This window comes from Anolis carolinensis, chromosome 1 (assembly GCF_035594765.1).
Source record: "Anolis carolinensis isolate JA03-04 chromosome 1, rAnoCar3.1.pri, whole genome shotgun sequence".
Lineage (NCBI taxonomy): Eukaryota > Metazoa > Chordata > Lepidosauria > Squamata > Dactyloidae > Anolis > Anolis carolinensis.
This window is the reverse complement of record NC_085841.1, coordinates 62,151,158-62,167,478: the sequence shown is the minus strand read 5'-3', so window position 1 is coordinate 62,167,478 and position 16,321 is coordinate 62,151,158. Positions and strand designations below refer to the sequence as shown.

The following is a 16,321-nucleotide window of genomic DNA, read 5'->3' as shown; positions in this document are numbered from 1 at the left end:
AAGAGAAAAATAGAAAACCAGATGCCTTGATTCTTTTTCTTCTACCTTCTTGCCTTAACATCCAATCTCCAATTGAACGGAGATAAAAGCTATGTGTCATCTTTCAGTCATAAGAATTAGCACATATCCGCATATATACATGTGCAAGTAGAAATAAAGGATAAGGTGCCAGAAAGAATAAGTGGCAAGGTCATTGTCAAGAAGTTATGATAGTAGTTTAGACATGATGTTCCTAGCATTGTTTCCATCAGTCATAAAGATGAACTGGGACCAGCATAATTTTGTTCAAAACAGACTATGAGAATCAAAAATATGTAATGAGTTAGATTTGTTGGAAGTTCTTTTGTCTAACAGACTAAAACTCACACTCATGTGCTAGCTGCAGTAAAGGAGAGAGGAAATGCTTATGTACATGAACTGGAAGAAAATGCACAGCTATGCCTGGCATAGATCTTTAATTTACTACAGAATTAATATTAGTGCACAACAGGCCCTGTTTTTCAATTCTCACACTTCAGATCCCATGGAGTCAGAAAATAACACATATCTTATTTAGTGAAAGTTTCCATTTTGATCTATCTGAAATTGGTGGGATATATAACACTGACATGTATTGGGAGAGGCACTCCTTCACATTATTTAATTCAGCTGGAAATAATTGTTTCTTAATATCAGGTCATCAGTGATGTTCTCACTACCCATCCTCACAAATTAACAGGAACAAACATAACAAGAAATTCTAATTGGATGCATTCTTGATAGAAGAAATACAATCACTATTTCTCACAATATGACAAAAGATGACAATGTATGAATATCACTTCAATACAACAGGAGAGGAATATGGGACTATGGGAGCCAATGCAAATCAGGTTCTAATCAAACACCAGAGTTATGCTTATATTTGTGAGCCTTTAATCCATTCAGTGCCCTAAAAACCAGTACATGTTCTTTATAATGCACTTGTCCAAGGTCCCAGCCAGTTAGAATAATTCAATCCATTTCTGCATCTGATGTGTTCATAATTCGTGACCCTCTATTTTAATAATTACCAGAATCTTCAATCATTCTATATCTAGGTGTTTAATATTGCCAAAAAAAACTCTGGATGACCTTTTTGCTCCCTATTACTCTTCCTCAGAGTTATTCCATCTATATATATATATAAAATGTTATGTTCATTTTATTTTGGAATAAACAACAAAGCCACTGAACCAAATCACACCAAATTTGGCCACAAAAGACATAGTCATCCAAAATATGTCTTTAAATAAAAAAAACCAAGAAAAATAAAGTCCTAATTAGAGAAAGAGGAATAACTGTTTTTCCCCCATTGCTGCCAGTTAGAAGGCTAAGCTCCGCCCACTTTGTCTCCTAGCAACCCACTCAGGCATTTAATGGCGCCCAGGGCCTCTTCAATCAGGCCTCTTCCACACTGCCTATAAAATACAGATTATCTGATTTGAACTGGATTATATGGCAGTGTAGAGTCAAGGCCCTACCACACAGCAATACAACCCTGAATGCCAAGGCAGGACAATCTGCTTTTAACTGGATTATCTTAAGTCCACACTGTCATATAATCCAGTTCAGTGTGGATTTTATACAGTTGTGTAGAAGGGGCCTCATATAATCCTGTTCTAAGCAGATAATATAAGATTATAAATATAATATGTAATAATTACTGTGGTATAATAATACAGAACAATATAATATCTAAAAACAGGACAGTAAATAAAGAACAACACTCAGAAGACCGGGAAAATTCAGGCAGGAAACAATCAGGGCCAGCTAACACCTCCCAACAGGCAGGAAGCAGGCTTTGAAGCTGCAAGGCCATTAAATGCTAATCAAGGTAACTAATTGCAGCATTCATACTTGCTGCACTGAGACTATTCATTGCTATTTGACCTGGCCAAACAAGAATTCTACAAGGTAGAAAGCGGTCAGGCTTGCAAACAGCAAGGCTATTCAGTGCTGTTCAACCTGGCCAACCAAGATTTCCCCTAGATAGAAAACCCTCAGGTTTTGAGGCCACAAGGCTACTCCGTCCCATTCAACCTGCCCAAGGAAGGATGCCCCTATACAGAAAGCGGCCAGGCTTTGAAGCAGTGAGGCTATTCAGTGCAATTCCAATTGGCCACAGCAACGCGTGGTGATGATATAAAACAAAATACTGTGAAACAGAACTGCATGGTATGGAATGGTAGAAAATTGATCAACAATAGCTTACTCATCTTGTAGTACAATCTACCCTCAATAATGCTAATTTCCTTTTGTGTATGGGAAGGCTACTGACAAAATATAAACTTTCAACCAAGTTGGCAGTTGTAGTCACATAACATGTGAGAAAGATTCCTATTTGGGAAACCCTAAGTAAAAAGACTTACATGAGAAAATTTGTTTGGTGAATCCTTGCCACTGCTCTCTTTCTGTAAAGCCCGGTCTTTATAGGAACTCAAGACTTTGGTTGATGGTGCATGCCACTTGGTTTCTGCCATAAATAATTATGTGTTTTAATTTCTAAATAAACAAAACATATTGAACAAGGAAAAAATTCTCACAGCTTAATGCTATATGCGTCAGGTTTGCAACAGTAATGCTCCTTGGAATTTTAGGATCAGGAAGTTTGGTAAGGCTCTAAATTGAAATCTGTGTCATTTGTTACTGTAAAGAGCCATGAGATACACATGTTTTTGCTGTATCTTCTCGAGGAATATAACACATGCAGCATTCTATATGTTACTGGACTGCCTCTCCCAGCATTTTTCAGCATTGCTTTGCAGCTGGCAGTTACAGTCTAACAACATTTGAAGGGCCACATGATTACCATCCTCTATCACCCCTAGAATAATATAAAATCAATATCTATATCATTATTATTTTTGGGCACTGTTTACATGTAGGAAAGTAAAAAGAGGAAGTTAAATCATAATATTTTCAAGGAATTACCCGAGTCCTTTTCAGACAAAAGCGTACTTCATTTATAAAGTGAAATTCCTTTCCACCTTAAGCCCATGAAAGCCATGGAATTTGTTAAACAGTGAAATTATTGACAGATTGGACATGGGGTAATGAACTATAACTTTAATATTAGAAAGATAGAAATAATACAATAATTTATCTGTTCTGATTAACTGTCTGAGAACCTTCCATGCCAAGGTGATGGCTATTGAGGTGATGGCTACAGGAACCAGCTGTAGGCACTTGTGCCATGAGATCAGTCTGCTGTAATGCCCTCTACATGAGTTGCCTCTGAATAATATCAAGCAGCTTCTGCTGCAAGGACTGAGTGACTCCAGCTTATTTGGAATTCTATTATTGTACCAGCTGCCAGTCAGTTATCTGATCTTATCTGAATTTTATTGTGTTTATTTTCTCTCTTCTTTGTTTGTTTTTGTCTTTTTAAAAACATATTTACTTACTGGTGATTGTTTATTACTTTTAACAGTATGAGGTTGTTGTTGTTTGCTGGGAACTAAATGAGTGGAAGAGTGGGATATATATCGCCTCAGTGGTCTAAACCCAACATTGTCCTGGTGCTGCAATGCAATGGTACAACATAACTCTTCCCCTACTCCTCTCAAATGCAACACTCAGATCTATCCAAGGTAGTTCTAAAGGGCTACCCAGATATCTGGAACAGTTTTGGGGGCATAACTCTAAGATCTTTGGCATATGTTGTGATGAGCAATATTATATAAGTGGGAAACAAAATCAACAAATAGGGTGATTCAATTAGGACAGAATGCTCATTACCACTGCAATGTCTAGTCCCTTCCAAAATTTCTTCATGTTCTCTGCCTCCTTCACTCTCCAGTGGACCTGAACCTTGATGATCATGAAGTAAAGGAGACTGACACCTTTTAACAAAGAGAGAAATTGGTGCTTTTTCTGTTCATCGTGAAAATTGTTTTTTACATGGCAGGATTACATATTTTCAGTATTTTCATCTGATAAGCAAATACAATTAAGAGATTTAACAGTGACTGATACAATGTTTATAGCATCCTGATTATTATAACATATTGTTCATCTAAGAGTGACAGGCAACTTGAATATTTTTAATCACTCTCAAACACAGCTGTCCCCATTTAATGTATGAGATCTGACTTACTACTCAATGTTTTTTCTTTCAGCTAAGTAGGTATAGATATGAGACACTGAAAATCTAAAGCTGGCACACACACACATACACACAATTTTACAATTCACTAAATTATATCAATAGAGTAGTCCACAATAGTTTTGACTATTGGCTATATTGCATATATATTGATTTCTATATTTATTACTTATGAAAAGAGGTAGGGTGGTAAAGAAATAAATACCCGTCATATCCTACTTGGTGCCTCCATTGACTACTTCCACTCGGTCCAGGATCACTGGAAGATGACTGGTTGCTTGGTGAGCTTCTGAAATATTGACTAGAGTAATTTAAGAGGTACTAAAATCTGTGGTGCTTTAACAATTTTGCTTTGAGTTTTTAATATATTTAATTAATAAACTTGTTAAAATTATTTAATTGAAATAATTAGAAATTAGTATGACACACAGTATGATTACATTTGGGAGAATACTTTTATGACCACATCAAACTATTTCAAATAAGGGATAGCCCTTATCAAAAGGGACTCTTGGGACTCTATCCCATGTGGAAGTTGCTTTAGTTATTACCAGGGTGGTTTTCATCGAGAAACTGCTCTATAAGAGGTAAAAATACCTCCCATATGTAGATAAGATAAAAATGTATCACAATCTGGCTGGTGCACATATTGTCTAATTACAATGGTTATGATGTTGTGAGGAGGCCTTTTTTTTAAACCTAGAGTCACCACATAATCTACATAATGCCAATAGATAAAGCAAATATGCAGTAATCATTTCATCTAACACTTCAAGTTGGGGAAGGAAGAAAAATGGCAACTGTATGGAGACATATCATCATACTTGCTTAGGAAGATATCCATTTACCTAAAAATGGGAATCAAAATTTCCCATAAAATAAAACTGTTCTATCAAGATAGCAGGACATTGCCAGCTAATACTGCAAAGCACTACAGCTGTGTCCTGTCAAGTAGAGAATTCCCAAGAATCAACATCAATAAAGCCTAATAGTTATGCTGTAAAATTAAGCAAAATACTATCTACTATAATCTATCATCTATAAATGGGTTAAATGGAAAGAAATTCTACTGCTTTTAATTTTAATATGCATATTAAAACACTCTATTATATTCAAGTATAAAGCATTATATAAAGAATCTTCACATGAAAAATGAGAAGAAATTTAATAACTGAAATCTGTAACAAAATCTCAGTACTATTGAACTTATTGATATTGCAGAAAGAGTGGACTAAAATGTTAAAGTGATTTTTTATTTCTCAAGAGGAAATGATCACAAGCTAATGAAGAATCCAGACATTTATAAAACACACTTTACAAATCAGACCAATAGCCTTGACCAGCTTATTATTCTTTATAAAACAGAAATATTATTAGTGGATTGAAAGATTTGGCCACCTCAAAAATGTACTGAAGAATGAGGTTTATAGAAATAATGTTTGATTGCATAAAGGTATAGCTAATGAATATAAGTCTTGATAAGTCTAATGATTTAATATTACTTAACAGAGGGAAGCCAATAAATTGCTGGTCCTGTTTTGAAACCATTTAAATCTATTGAAATCAATGTGCATTTAACCACTGATTTTAATTGCACTGAGTGACTATCACAAGCAGATCTTGTAGAATTACTTTTGAAAAAAATAGGTTGCATGATTCATTTAAGACTCAGTCACTTTCCTTTACATCTTATCTTAATAGCATAAGACAGCTGGAAGAGTTTTGTCTGCCCTTCCTTTTTCAAATAAAAGTTTTAAATATGGACCTGCAAAGTGGAATGGATATGTGATGTAAGGCTCTGAGATATTTTGAAAAGTATGGCTGATGACTAACCACCTGGAATCTACTGAGTTTCTTTCATTTTGACAACAACAACTATTCCACATTTATTAAAATTATAATGCCATTAAAAGATAAAAAGCATTTAGAACAGTTACATTAACCACTAAGTTCCATTAAACATCCATTTGTTAATTCTTTAAAAACTATATTTATTTATTTGTTTGTTTCTTTAGGATATTTGTATCCCATCCTTCTCACTCCCGAAGGGCGGCCTCACGGCAGTCATCAAATGCCAAACACACAACAGTTATAAAACAATTACAATTAAAACAGATAATTAAAACATCCATTATAAAAACATCAATTTAAAATTACACAAGTTCAAGTCATAATCCAGAGTCTGTCCACTATCAGTCACATAAATCATTCTATTATTGCTGCATCTGCTACTCGAATGACTGGTCCCACAACCATGTTTAAAGTTTTTTTCTGAAAAGACAGGAGGGAAGGGCCAACCTGATTTCATTAGGGAGGGAGTTCCACAGATGGGGGGGCACCGCTGAGAAGGCCCTGTCTCTCTTCCCCACCAATTGTATTTGCGAGGGTGGTGGGATCAAGAGCCAGGACGCCCCCGATGATCTTAACCTACGAGGTGGACCATAGAGGGAGATACGTTCGGACAAGTAAGCTGGACTGGAACCCTTTATAAGGAACTATATAAGGTGTTATAGGTCATAACCAATAATTTAAATTATGTCTAGAAAGATACAGCTAGTCAGTGGAGCTGTTTCATTTAGCTGTTCAGTTGAACTGCCTTCTATAATGAAGGAGCATACAATGAAAGCACTTCCGGAAGATGGCCATCCAGCGAGACTTCACCACCTGGTCCCTGTAACCATACCACTCCCTGGCTCATAACTTTTCTGAATAAGCTCCTATAGTATTTTACTGGTTAACCTTTTCACGATGACAAAAGTTGGCTGAGTAGTATATCTTATATCCCATTAAAAACAGAGGGAAGGATTTGCGTTTTAATTATATGAGGTACCTTTCTGGTATCATACTCGCAAGCATTGATATTGTTTGTTTCAAAAAACATTACTAAAGGCAAACCCTGGGTTCTCTTGATATATAATCTGAAGATCAAACCTTTTAAGATCTCATAGAACGTATTTGAATCATTGTTGCAGTTCCTTTTAAAAGCTTTAAAATCAATTTTTACAAAGAACCAGAAAAGCTCAGTAGTAAAACATTTAGAAAGATTATTAAAAGAATGTGTATTACCTTGCACCATCTGGCAGCTTTCTATCAAATGATGTACTGCGAGGGATAGCTGTTTGTGCCTGTTGGAGAAGCTGCTGACACTGCAATCTATCAGATGTTCCTAGGATTGGAGAGGCACGAGAGAGAGGCTGCCCAGCAGGAGTTGGCACCCGATGCCAAGTAGTATTCCTCCTAAAAGGGGTTTTATACTCACATGGAGTGCCTTCACTGTCAAGTTTGTACTCCACCATTGGAATTCGACACAGTTCTGAGCAACCCCTGCAGGACATATAAGCACATCAATCTATCTTTGGAAATGATATATAAAGTATTTGCCACCATATCACTTAATATTAAAATACTGCCATAGGCAATATTCTATATACAAACACAGATATACATATAATATTTCCTGTTGCATAGTGAAATATCTAAGTAAACAGCATTTTTCTTATTGCATGGAATTATGCCTACTACAAGAGATAGAAATGTGTTATGGAAAATGTATCCCAACCAAGTAAGTTCCATAAAATAAAATATTATCGTATTACATCAATTCTATGACCCCCCCCCCCCCCTCCATCGAGGCTCCAAAAGGGTGTGCATTTTGGAATTGATGGTGTCTTAAAATTACTTTAAAAAAATAATGGTGTGCTTTCCTGTCAGGGGTTTCATTTAATTTCTCCGTAGTGAAAGACAAAATTTAAAGATTCTACTTGTCTTACTGAAACGTGAATTAAGTATTGTGCGGGTCCTACTGAAAAAAGTGATTTAAAGATCCTGCTTGTTCCATTGAAAAAAGTGAATTAAAGATTATGCTCTCACTGAAAGACCATTCTCTAACTTTACTGATTCCCTTTTGTTGTTGCTATATTGAATCCTCTTGTTATTAGAGTAAAATATTTTTATTTTAGAGTCAAATACATTTCAGCATATTATTTGATTTTTAAAATTCATCCTTAGAAATTCAGCATGATATTCTAGGGAAAAAAACTCCTCCAAAATCAGAGCTCCAAAATTAGGCGCATCTGAGAATCAATGGTATATCTCAAAGCTTGGAAGGCTAGGTAGTCGAAAAGTATGCCAATTAAAGCATTCATATACATATTCGTGCATATGTGTGCACACGCTATGCCCATGCCAAGTAAAATAAAGAATGTATATTTTATCATATTTTATATTTCAGTGGGACTTCTCTAAACCATGGGATATCTTTGTAGGGCAATGAGGCATTTTTTCAGGTGGGCTCAAGTATTTGGGCACTACACTTTTTTATCCTGACTTTAGTATTTATTATGCACCTTTATATTTGAAGAGCTTATTTAATCCTTTCCTAGCTGTCCTTCCAAATGTCTGTCTTCTGATTAGTTGATTACAGTCTCCATTTTGTCAAAGACTGAGCCACAGTATAGAAACTCTTTATCAATGTCAATATCTTCATCTCTCACTTAAATGAACTATGCAATGCAATGATAATACGTATTACTACACTAACTGTACAACAGACCAATTTGTTATTATGAGGTTTGGGTCAAATCAAAGAGGAGTAGCTTACTCAATACCACCTATTGAATTTATGCCAGAGGTCAACTCATCAATCACTTAATGAACTATGCAATGTCAACTAACAGTTTTTAGTCACTGTGATATATCAGCTTAATTGCATGTGATGAGTATAAAACAATCTTCAAACTTCTAAGACAACAGAATAATATTTGATTTAATAATATGTGATACAAGTCAAGAGAAAAGGATTACTTTAGTCAGATATACATTCCAAGAAACTTTATCTTAATAGTACCGTATGAATGGATGAAAACAAAGCAAGCCAAGATTAAAAAGGGCAGAAGGAAAGGATATTAAAAACTACAAAAAGTATTTGTATTGACAGAAGGGGAAAGGATTTCAGGTGTATGGACTCTGAAGATAGGCAGATGTTACAGATATAGTGAAACAACTGGGAAGATTAGATAAGAGACTAAACTGAATCAGACACAATTAGGTTACAGATAATGAGTACTTTGCCTCAGAGGGATGAAAAAGGCACAGAGAAGACTGAAATAGAGGCCAGATATTCAGTAATAATTAAACCTTCAATTCTTCCAAATATTTTGTCATTAGTCACAGTATTGATAATCCATCAATTTGAAAATATTACAGGAGCCCATGATAACGTTTCATAAGAGTGGTGATAAAAAAGTAATATCATATTAGATAATAAAGATATAAATATATCTCACAAATATAATGATACAGTATACATGTATGTTGATATTTGTCTTATATTTTACAAAAAAGAGGAAGCATTTTATGTATTTATTACAAACTGAATGTACTTATTAAGGTTATGGTCTCTCTAATTAATATATGATATTTCATTTTTACAATATTCCTGAAAGTTATAAAACATTTCAGTACTCCAGATGGTTTGAGAATTCAGAACATTCCAAAATGTTATGGATGCTTCATCCGTATCCTAAAATGTACTCTCCTTCACACCTGCCCTCATCCCAATCTTTCTCCATATTCTTCCCTGCTGCTGTCCCTAGTTTCCACCACCACACTTGCTACCATCACTCTCTATATTTGTTCTTTTCCCCACATGGGAAACATGCCAAAAATTCACGAGCGTGAAATGTCATCCCTGCCCGACCCTTTGGAGATAGAAGGGCAGCCCCCAATACAGCCCCTACTCACTGGCGGACACTGACACATATGGACACTGTTGGATACCACTGACAGTGAATGCCTGGAACACAGGACTGCTATCATTGTAAGGGAGCTGGGACGCTTTAACATTGACATAGCAGCCCTTCAGGAGAGGGACAGGAGACGGACAGCTCAAGGAAGAAAAAGGAGGCTACACCTTCTTCTGGAAGGGACTGCCTGAAGAAGAATGAAGAATACACCGAGTTGGCTTTGCTATCAGAAATAACCTGGTGAAGCACCTGACTGAAGCACCCATTGGCATTAACGAACGACTCTCAAACCTCCGAATTAACCTTGCCAAAAACCAACAGGCAACCATCATAACTGCCTATGCACCAACACTACATGCTGACGAAGACATCAAGGAAATTTTTTTATTGTCAGCTGAACATCGTCCTATCGAAGATACCTAAGGAGGACAAAATCATCCTCCTGGGGGACTTTAATGCAAGAGTCGGACGGGACTCCGACCTGTGGCCAGGGATCATAGGAAAAGATGGGGTCGGAAACAGCAACTTGAATGGCATCTTGCTTCTCACCAAATGCGGAGAGCACAACCTTGTCATCACCAACATGCTCTTCTGCCAGAAAAACAAGCTCAAGACATCATGGAAGCACCCCCGGTCAAAGCATTGGCATCTCTTGGACTATGTAATTACACGTGCCAGAGACCGCCGTGATGTGCTTCTCACAAGAGCCATGACCAGTGCTGATGACTGCTGGACGAACCACAGGCTAATCCGATCCATGATGGCTATCAAGATAGCCCCCAAACGCAGATCCAAGGAAGAAAAATAAGGTGTAAAATGAAAACCCAAGCTTTTCAGGAGCCCTCCAAACGAGCCCTTCTCCAAACAACACTCAAGGATCATCTACCCATAGAACACCCCAAAAATGTTGAGGAACATTGGAAAAAAATGAAGACCTCCATCATCACAGCCTGTGAAGAAACCATTGGATATCAGACTAAGAAAAATCAAGACTGGTTTGACGATAATGACAAAGAGATCCAACAGTTAATTGATAACAAAAGGAAAGCCTTCCAAACATGGCAGAGAGACACCAACTGTGCTGCTAAGAAAAAGACCTATGCTAGTGCAAAAGCTGAGGTCCAAAGAAGGACCAGACAACTCAAGAACAACTGGTGGACAAAGAAGTCTGAAGAAATCCAACACTTTGCAGACACCCATGATGCTCAGGGATTTTTCAAAGCCACAAAGATCATCTACGGACCAAGAAACCATGGCATACACCCTCTACGCTCATCAGATGGAACAAAACTTCTGAAGGACAAAACATCAATTGCACTACGTTGGAAAGAGCACTACCAGAACCTTCTGAATCGTAGCTTCAATGTGGCCGAAGAGGCCCTCTCACAAATCCCGCAACAACAAACCAGGGATGAGCTTGCAGCACTGCCTAGTTTGAAAGAAGTCAGCAATGCCATCAGCCAACAAAAAAAATAACACAACCAGCGGACCTGATGGAATCCCTGCTGAAATCTTCAAAGAGGGTGGACCTGAGCTGATACAACAACTCCATCAGCTCCCTGAAAAAGTGTGGGTGATCGAGAAAATCCCAGCAGACTTCAAGGATGCCACCATCATCACCCTTTTCAAGAAAGGGGATAGAACAGACTGCGGAAACTATTGCGGATGTCCCTTCTAACCTCTGCTGGGAAAATCCTCGCAAGAATCCTTGCAAATCGCCTTCTCCCTGTTTCAGAAAACCCCTCCCAGGATCCCAGAACGGCTTCCGCCCCTCCAGAGGAACAGTGGACATGATCTTCACTGCACGACAGCTCCAAGAAAAATGCAGGGAACAAAATCAACCTCTGTGCATGGTATTCATTGACCTTGCAAAGGCATTCGACACAGTGAATCGCAGTGCTCTCTGGACCATTCTCCAAAAATCGGGTGCCCTGACAAATTTGTGAACATCCTTCGGCTCCTCCATGATGACGTGATGGCTACAGTCTTGGACAGCAACGGCTCCCAAAGTGACCCATTTAAGGTGTAATCAGGTGTCAAGCAGGGATGTGTTATTGCCCCTACCTTATTTTACATCTTCATCGCTATGATACTTCACCTTGTTGATGGGAAGTTTCCCACCGGAGTGGAAATCATCTATCGGACAGATGCCAAGCTATTTAACTTCAACAGAATGAAAGCCAAAATCAAGGCCACCACAACATCTATTATAGAACTCCAATATGCTAATGACAACGTAGTCTGTGTGCATTCGGAAGAAGACCTACAAGCCACTCTAAACACCCTTGGAGAAGCATACCAGAAGCTCGGCCTCTCCTTGAACATCAAGAAAACCAAAGTGCTCTTCCAACAGGCACTAGCTAACCCCTCTGCAATGCCAGGAATACAGCTTAATGGTGTAAGATTAGAAAATGTTGACCATTTCCGCTACCTTGGCAGCCACCTCTCCACAAAAGTCAACATCGACACTGAAATACAACACCACCTGAGCTCTGTGAGTGCAGCATTTTTACGAATAAAGCAGAGAGTGTTTGATGATCGGGACATCTGTAGAGATACCAAGGTGCTTGTTTACAAAGCCATTGTCCTCCCAACCCTGCTCTACGCCTGCAAAACGTGGATGGTCTACAGACGTCACACTCAACTCCTGGAGCGTTTCCATCAGCGTTGCGTCAGAAAAATCCTGCAAATCTCTTGGGAAGACAGGCAGACAAATATCAGCTTGCTGGAAGAAGCAAAGACCACCAGCACTGAAGCGATGCCCCTACGCCATCAACTCAGCTGGACTGGCCACGTTGTTCGAATGTCCGATCACCGTCTCCCAAAGCAGTTACTCTACTCCCAACTCAAGAATGGAAAACGGAATGTTGGTAGGCAGGAAAAGAGATTTAAAGATGGGCTGAAAGCCAACCTTAAAGACACTGAGAACTGGGAAGCCCTGGCCCTTGAGCGCTCTAATTGGAGGTCAGCTGTGAACAGCAGTGCTGCTGAGTTCAAAGAGGCATGAATGGAGGGCTTAAGGGAGAAACTTGCCAAGAGGAAGGAGCGTCAAGCCAACCCTGACCGGGACCGCCTTCCACCTGGAAACTAATGTCCTCACTGCAGGAGAACATGTGGATTAAGAATAGGTCTCTTCAGCCATCTACGGATCCATCCCCAAGACCCCACAACTGGAAGATCATCGTCTTCAACCTACGAGGGATCACTTAAGAGAGAAGAGTCACTGGCAGTTGCCACTCCTTGCTTTAAAGAATACAGTAGACAAATTACAAATTTAAATAACTGAGTTGTTGCATGTTTTCCAGGCAGTATGGCCCTGTTCCATCTGGAACTTGGCCATACTTCCTGGAAAACACACAACAACCCTGTGATCCCGGCCATTAAAGCCTTCAACAACACATTAAATAACTGGGATTCACTGAAATCTTAGGGGAATCATTTCTCAGATTCTAATATATAAGTCCTTAGTATATTGCTGGATATAGGGAACTATTTCATGATTCTTTATGTCCCATAAGGATCACTCATCCTTCATTACAATAGCATAAAAAGATCCATTGTTTTACATATTACAAATTAGTGCCCTTAAACTGTTGTATCTAAATCTCATTCACACAAAATAAGAGGCACAAAAACCCTACAACCTCTGAGAATGCCTGCCATAGATGTGGGCAAAACATCAGGAGAGAATCCTTCTGGAACATGGCCATACAGCCTGGAAAACATACAACAACACAGGAACAAAAAGGTTTCAAGAACTTTAACAAAGAAAGCAATCTGTTAAAACAGCAAAAAATAACAGTAAAGTTACACCCAATATATTGATCACACCATGGATTTTTACCTTCTAGGAGACCCATCCTCATGGGGTTGGATAATAACAACCTTCACTGTCACAGAAGTACGCAGCAGATCAATCATTTGTTCATGACTCAGGGTTGCTACAGCCACTTTACAGATTTCCACTAAACGACTGCCTTGACGGAGGCCTGCTTTCCATGCAAAACCAAATGGCTCCACATCTGCTACAATTCCTTCAAAGTTAACATGGAATCCAAGTTGTCCCAAGCCATTTCTCCTCAGTGTCATTTCTGTTGTTTCACAACCTCTGGTTACTATCTAAAGAAGTATCAGATTAGTTAGACTACAGCATGATAATGCAAATATCAAACATTTCTTTTAAAAAATTAACTCCACATGAGAAAAGTGGGGGAAAGGATTTACCTGGATTTTGTTTCTTAAACATTTCATATATTATGTATGAACTAGCTGTGCCCAGCCACGCGTTGCTGTGGCGAAGTATGGTGGTATGGGAAATAAAGTATTGTGGAATTGGTGGTAGTTAAGGTAAAGGGTCCCCTGGGCTGAGTGGGTTGCTAGGAGACCAAGTGAGCGGAGCTTAGCCTTCTAACTGGCAGCAATTGGATAAAACAATTATTCCTCTCCCTCTAATTAGGACTTTATTTTTCTTTTCTTTTTGTTGTATCAACCTAGAGGCATGGATGAGGGGTTGTGCTGTCAAGTTTCGAGGTTGTGGGGTGTTTACTTTTGTTGTTTTGTCCGCTGCCGTGATGCCATCACTCTTTTATATATATAGATTTCATACATTTATGTAATGCAGACTGCATTACTTTATGAACATGAAAAGGAATATGAATAACATAGTAACTAAAACACACTGTTTAGTAAACTTATCAAAGTTAGATGCATAAATACAGTTGTTTTATTAGCATACTTATACATAATCGGTATTATGATGTTACTGTAAAACACTATAATCTCAGAGTCCAATTCTATCTTTGTCTTTGCAAAAATACATCTCCTGGGCAGGGTATGATCTAGAAAAAGAAGGGAATGTATATGGGACAAGGTGCCCCTCACCATAAACTCTGGGTTTTTCTATGCCTCCTTATTTTGAAATACACTTGAAGACACTCAAGGAGATTTACTGTATGTACTCATGTATAAGTTTAGAAATCTTAATAAAAAGAGAATATTTACCTATGCTGTAACCGCTGCAAGACTTGTATTAGCAAGAAATTGGAAAGGTAGGGAAAACCTTTCGAAAGAATTGTGGCTGGAAAAATTAATGGACATTAAAAATATGGACAGATTGACTTTTCTGATTAAAAAAGCTACCGGGAGACCAATGAGATAAACGAATTGGTCACTCCTCGAAGAATACCTTCAAAACATCAAGAAATGAAGAAACTACATGAATTGAAGACGGAAGTTAGCTGATTGGAAGTCAACCCCCTTACCCCCGTTAGGGTTCCTTCCCCTAGGAGTCTAGTATTAGTCTCCACTCACCCCCTTTTTCTTTCTTATTTTTTTTCTCTTTCTTTCTCTCCTATTGTTTGGTTTTTTTTTTCTTTTCTTCTTTTCCCCTTTCCCCTAATTTTCCTCCTGCTCCCCCCTCTGGAATTATCTAATCCCCGCTTTTCACCATCCCTTTTCCCTTTAGTTTATCCAATCATTTCACTGTAAAACTTTAATAAAAAATATTTTTTTTAAAATAGAAATCTTAATAAAAAAATAAACCCCAAAAATCAGGAACTGTACCATAACTTTTATAAGAACAACAACAAAAAAGGAACCCCTCTTTTCTCTTAAATAGAGAGATACAAAGGTGGGGCTCAGTTTGTCTCTAATAAGGCAATGTCTCTTGCCTTTCTGAATGTCTGCATAGGAAAATGGAGGTGGCCAGGAGTGACTGGGCCCATAAGGTAGCACTGGCACTTTCCACTCTCCATAGGATGACTTTTGACATCTACAGGTCATGTAAAAATCCATTAATCTTGGCCCTCAAACCTACCCTTGACTTAAACATGAAGTCGACTTATACATGAATATTTATGATACTAGATGACAGATAAAACTCCTCAAGCAATTACAGGCAGAGAAGAATCAAAATTAAAAGGAGAAACAAGGTCTGAATCTTGAATGCAACTTTTCCAGGGAAGTCATGCTGGCCCTCTATTCTGCCTTGGTCAGACCATACCTGGAATACTGTGTCCAATTCTGGGCACTGCAATTGAAGGGATATGTTGACAAGCTGGAATATGTCCAGAGGAAGGCAACTAAAAGGATCAAGGGTCTGGAAAATAAGCCCTATGAGGAGCGGCTTGAAGAGCTAGGCATATTTAGCCTGCAAAAGAGAAGGCTGAGAGGAGACCTGATGGCCATGTATAAATATGCGAGGGGAAGTCACAGGGAGGAGGAAGCAAGCTTGTTTTCTGCTGCCCTGGAGACTAGGACACGGAACAATGCCTTCAAACTATAGAAAAGGAGATACCACCTGAACATTAGGAAGAATTTCGTAACTGTGAGAGCTGTTCAGCAATGGAACTCTCTGCCCCGGAGTGTGGTGGAGGCTATTTCTTTGGAGACTTTTAAACAGAGGTCTCTTACATCTCTATGATTCTATATAAGTCTAGAAATTTTAGTCAAA

The 16,321-nt window shown here is 38.3% G+C and overlaps 1 protein-coding gene across 7 annotated transcripts in view; it reads right to left on the bottom strand.

Annotated features, from left to right (window-relative positions):
• The window catches only part of sipa1l2 (signal induced proliferation associated 1 like 2), a 100,292-nt gene that overhangs the window by 24,912 nt on the left and 59,059 nt on the right, over positions 1-16,321 (bottom strand). For 4 of the 7 annotated variants that reach the window (XM_008124255.3, XM_008124248.3, XM_008124267.3 and 1 more), the window contains 5 exons: positions 13,715-13,989; positions 7,193-7,450; positions 4,332-4,427; positions 3,760-3,863; positions 2,391-2,494 (listed from right to left, as the gene is read on the bottom strand). In XM_008124255.3, the coding sequence (XP_008122462.1) occupies positions 2,391-2,494; positions 3,760-3,863; positions 4,332-4,427; positions 7,193-7,450; positions 13,715-13,989 (837 nt within the window). The remainder of the gene's footprint in view (positions 1-2,390; positions 2,495-3,759; positions 3,864-4,331; positions 4,428-7,192; positions 7,451-13,714; positions 13,990-16,321) is intronic. The other 3 variants (XM_008124259.3, XM_008124279.3, XM_062975515.1) reach the window with 1 other exon arrangement.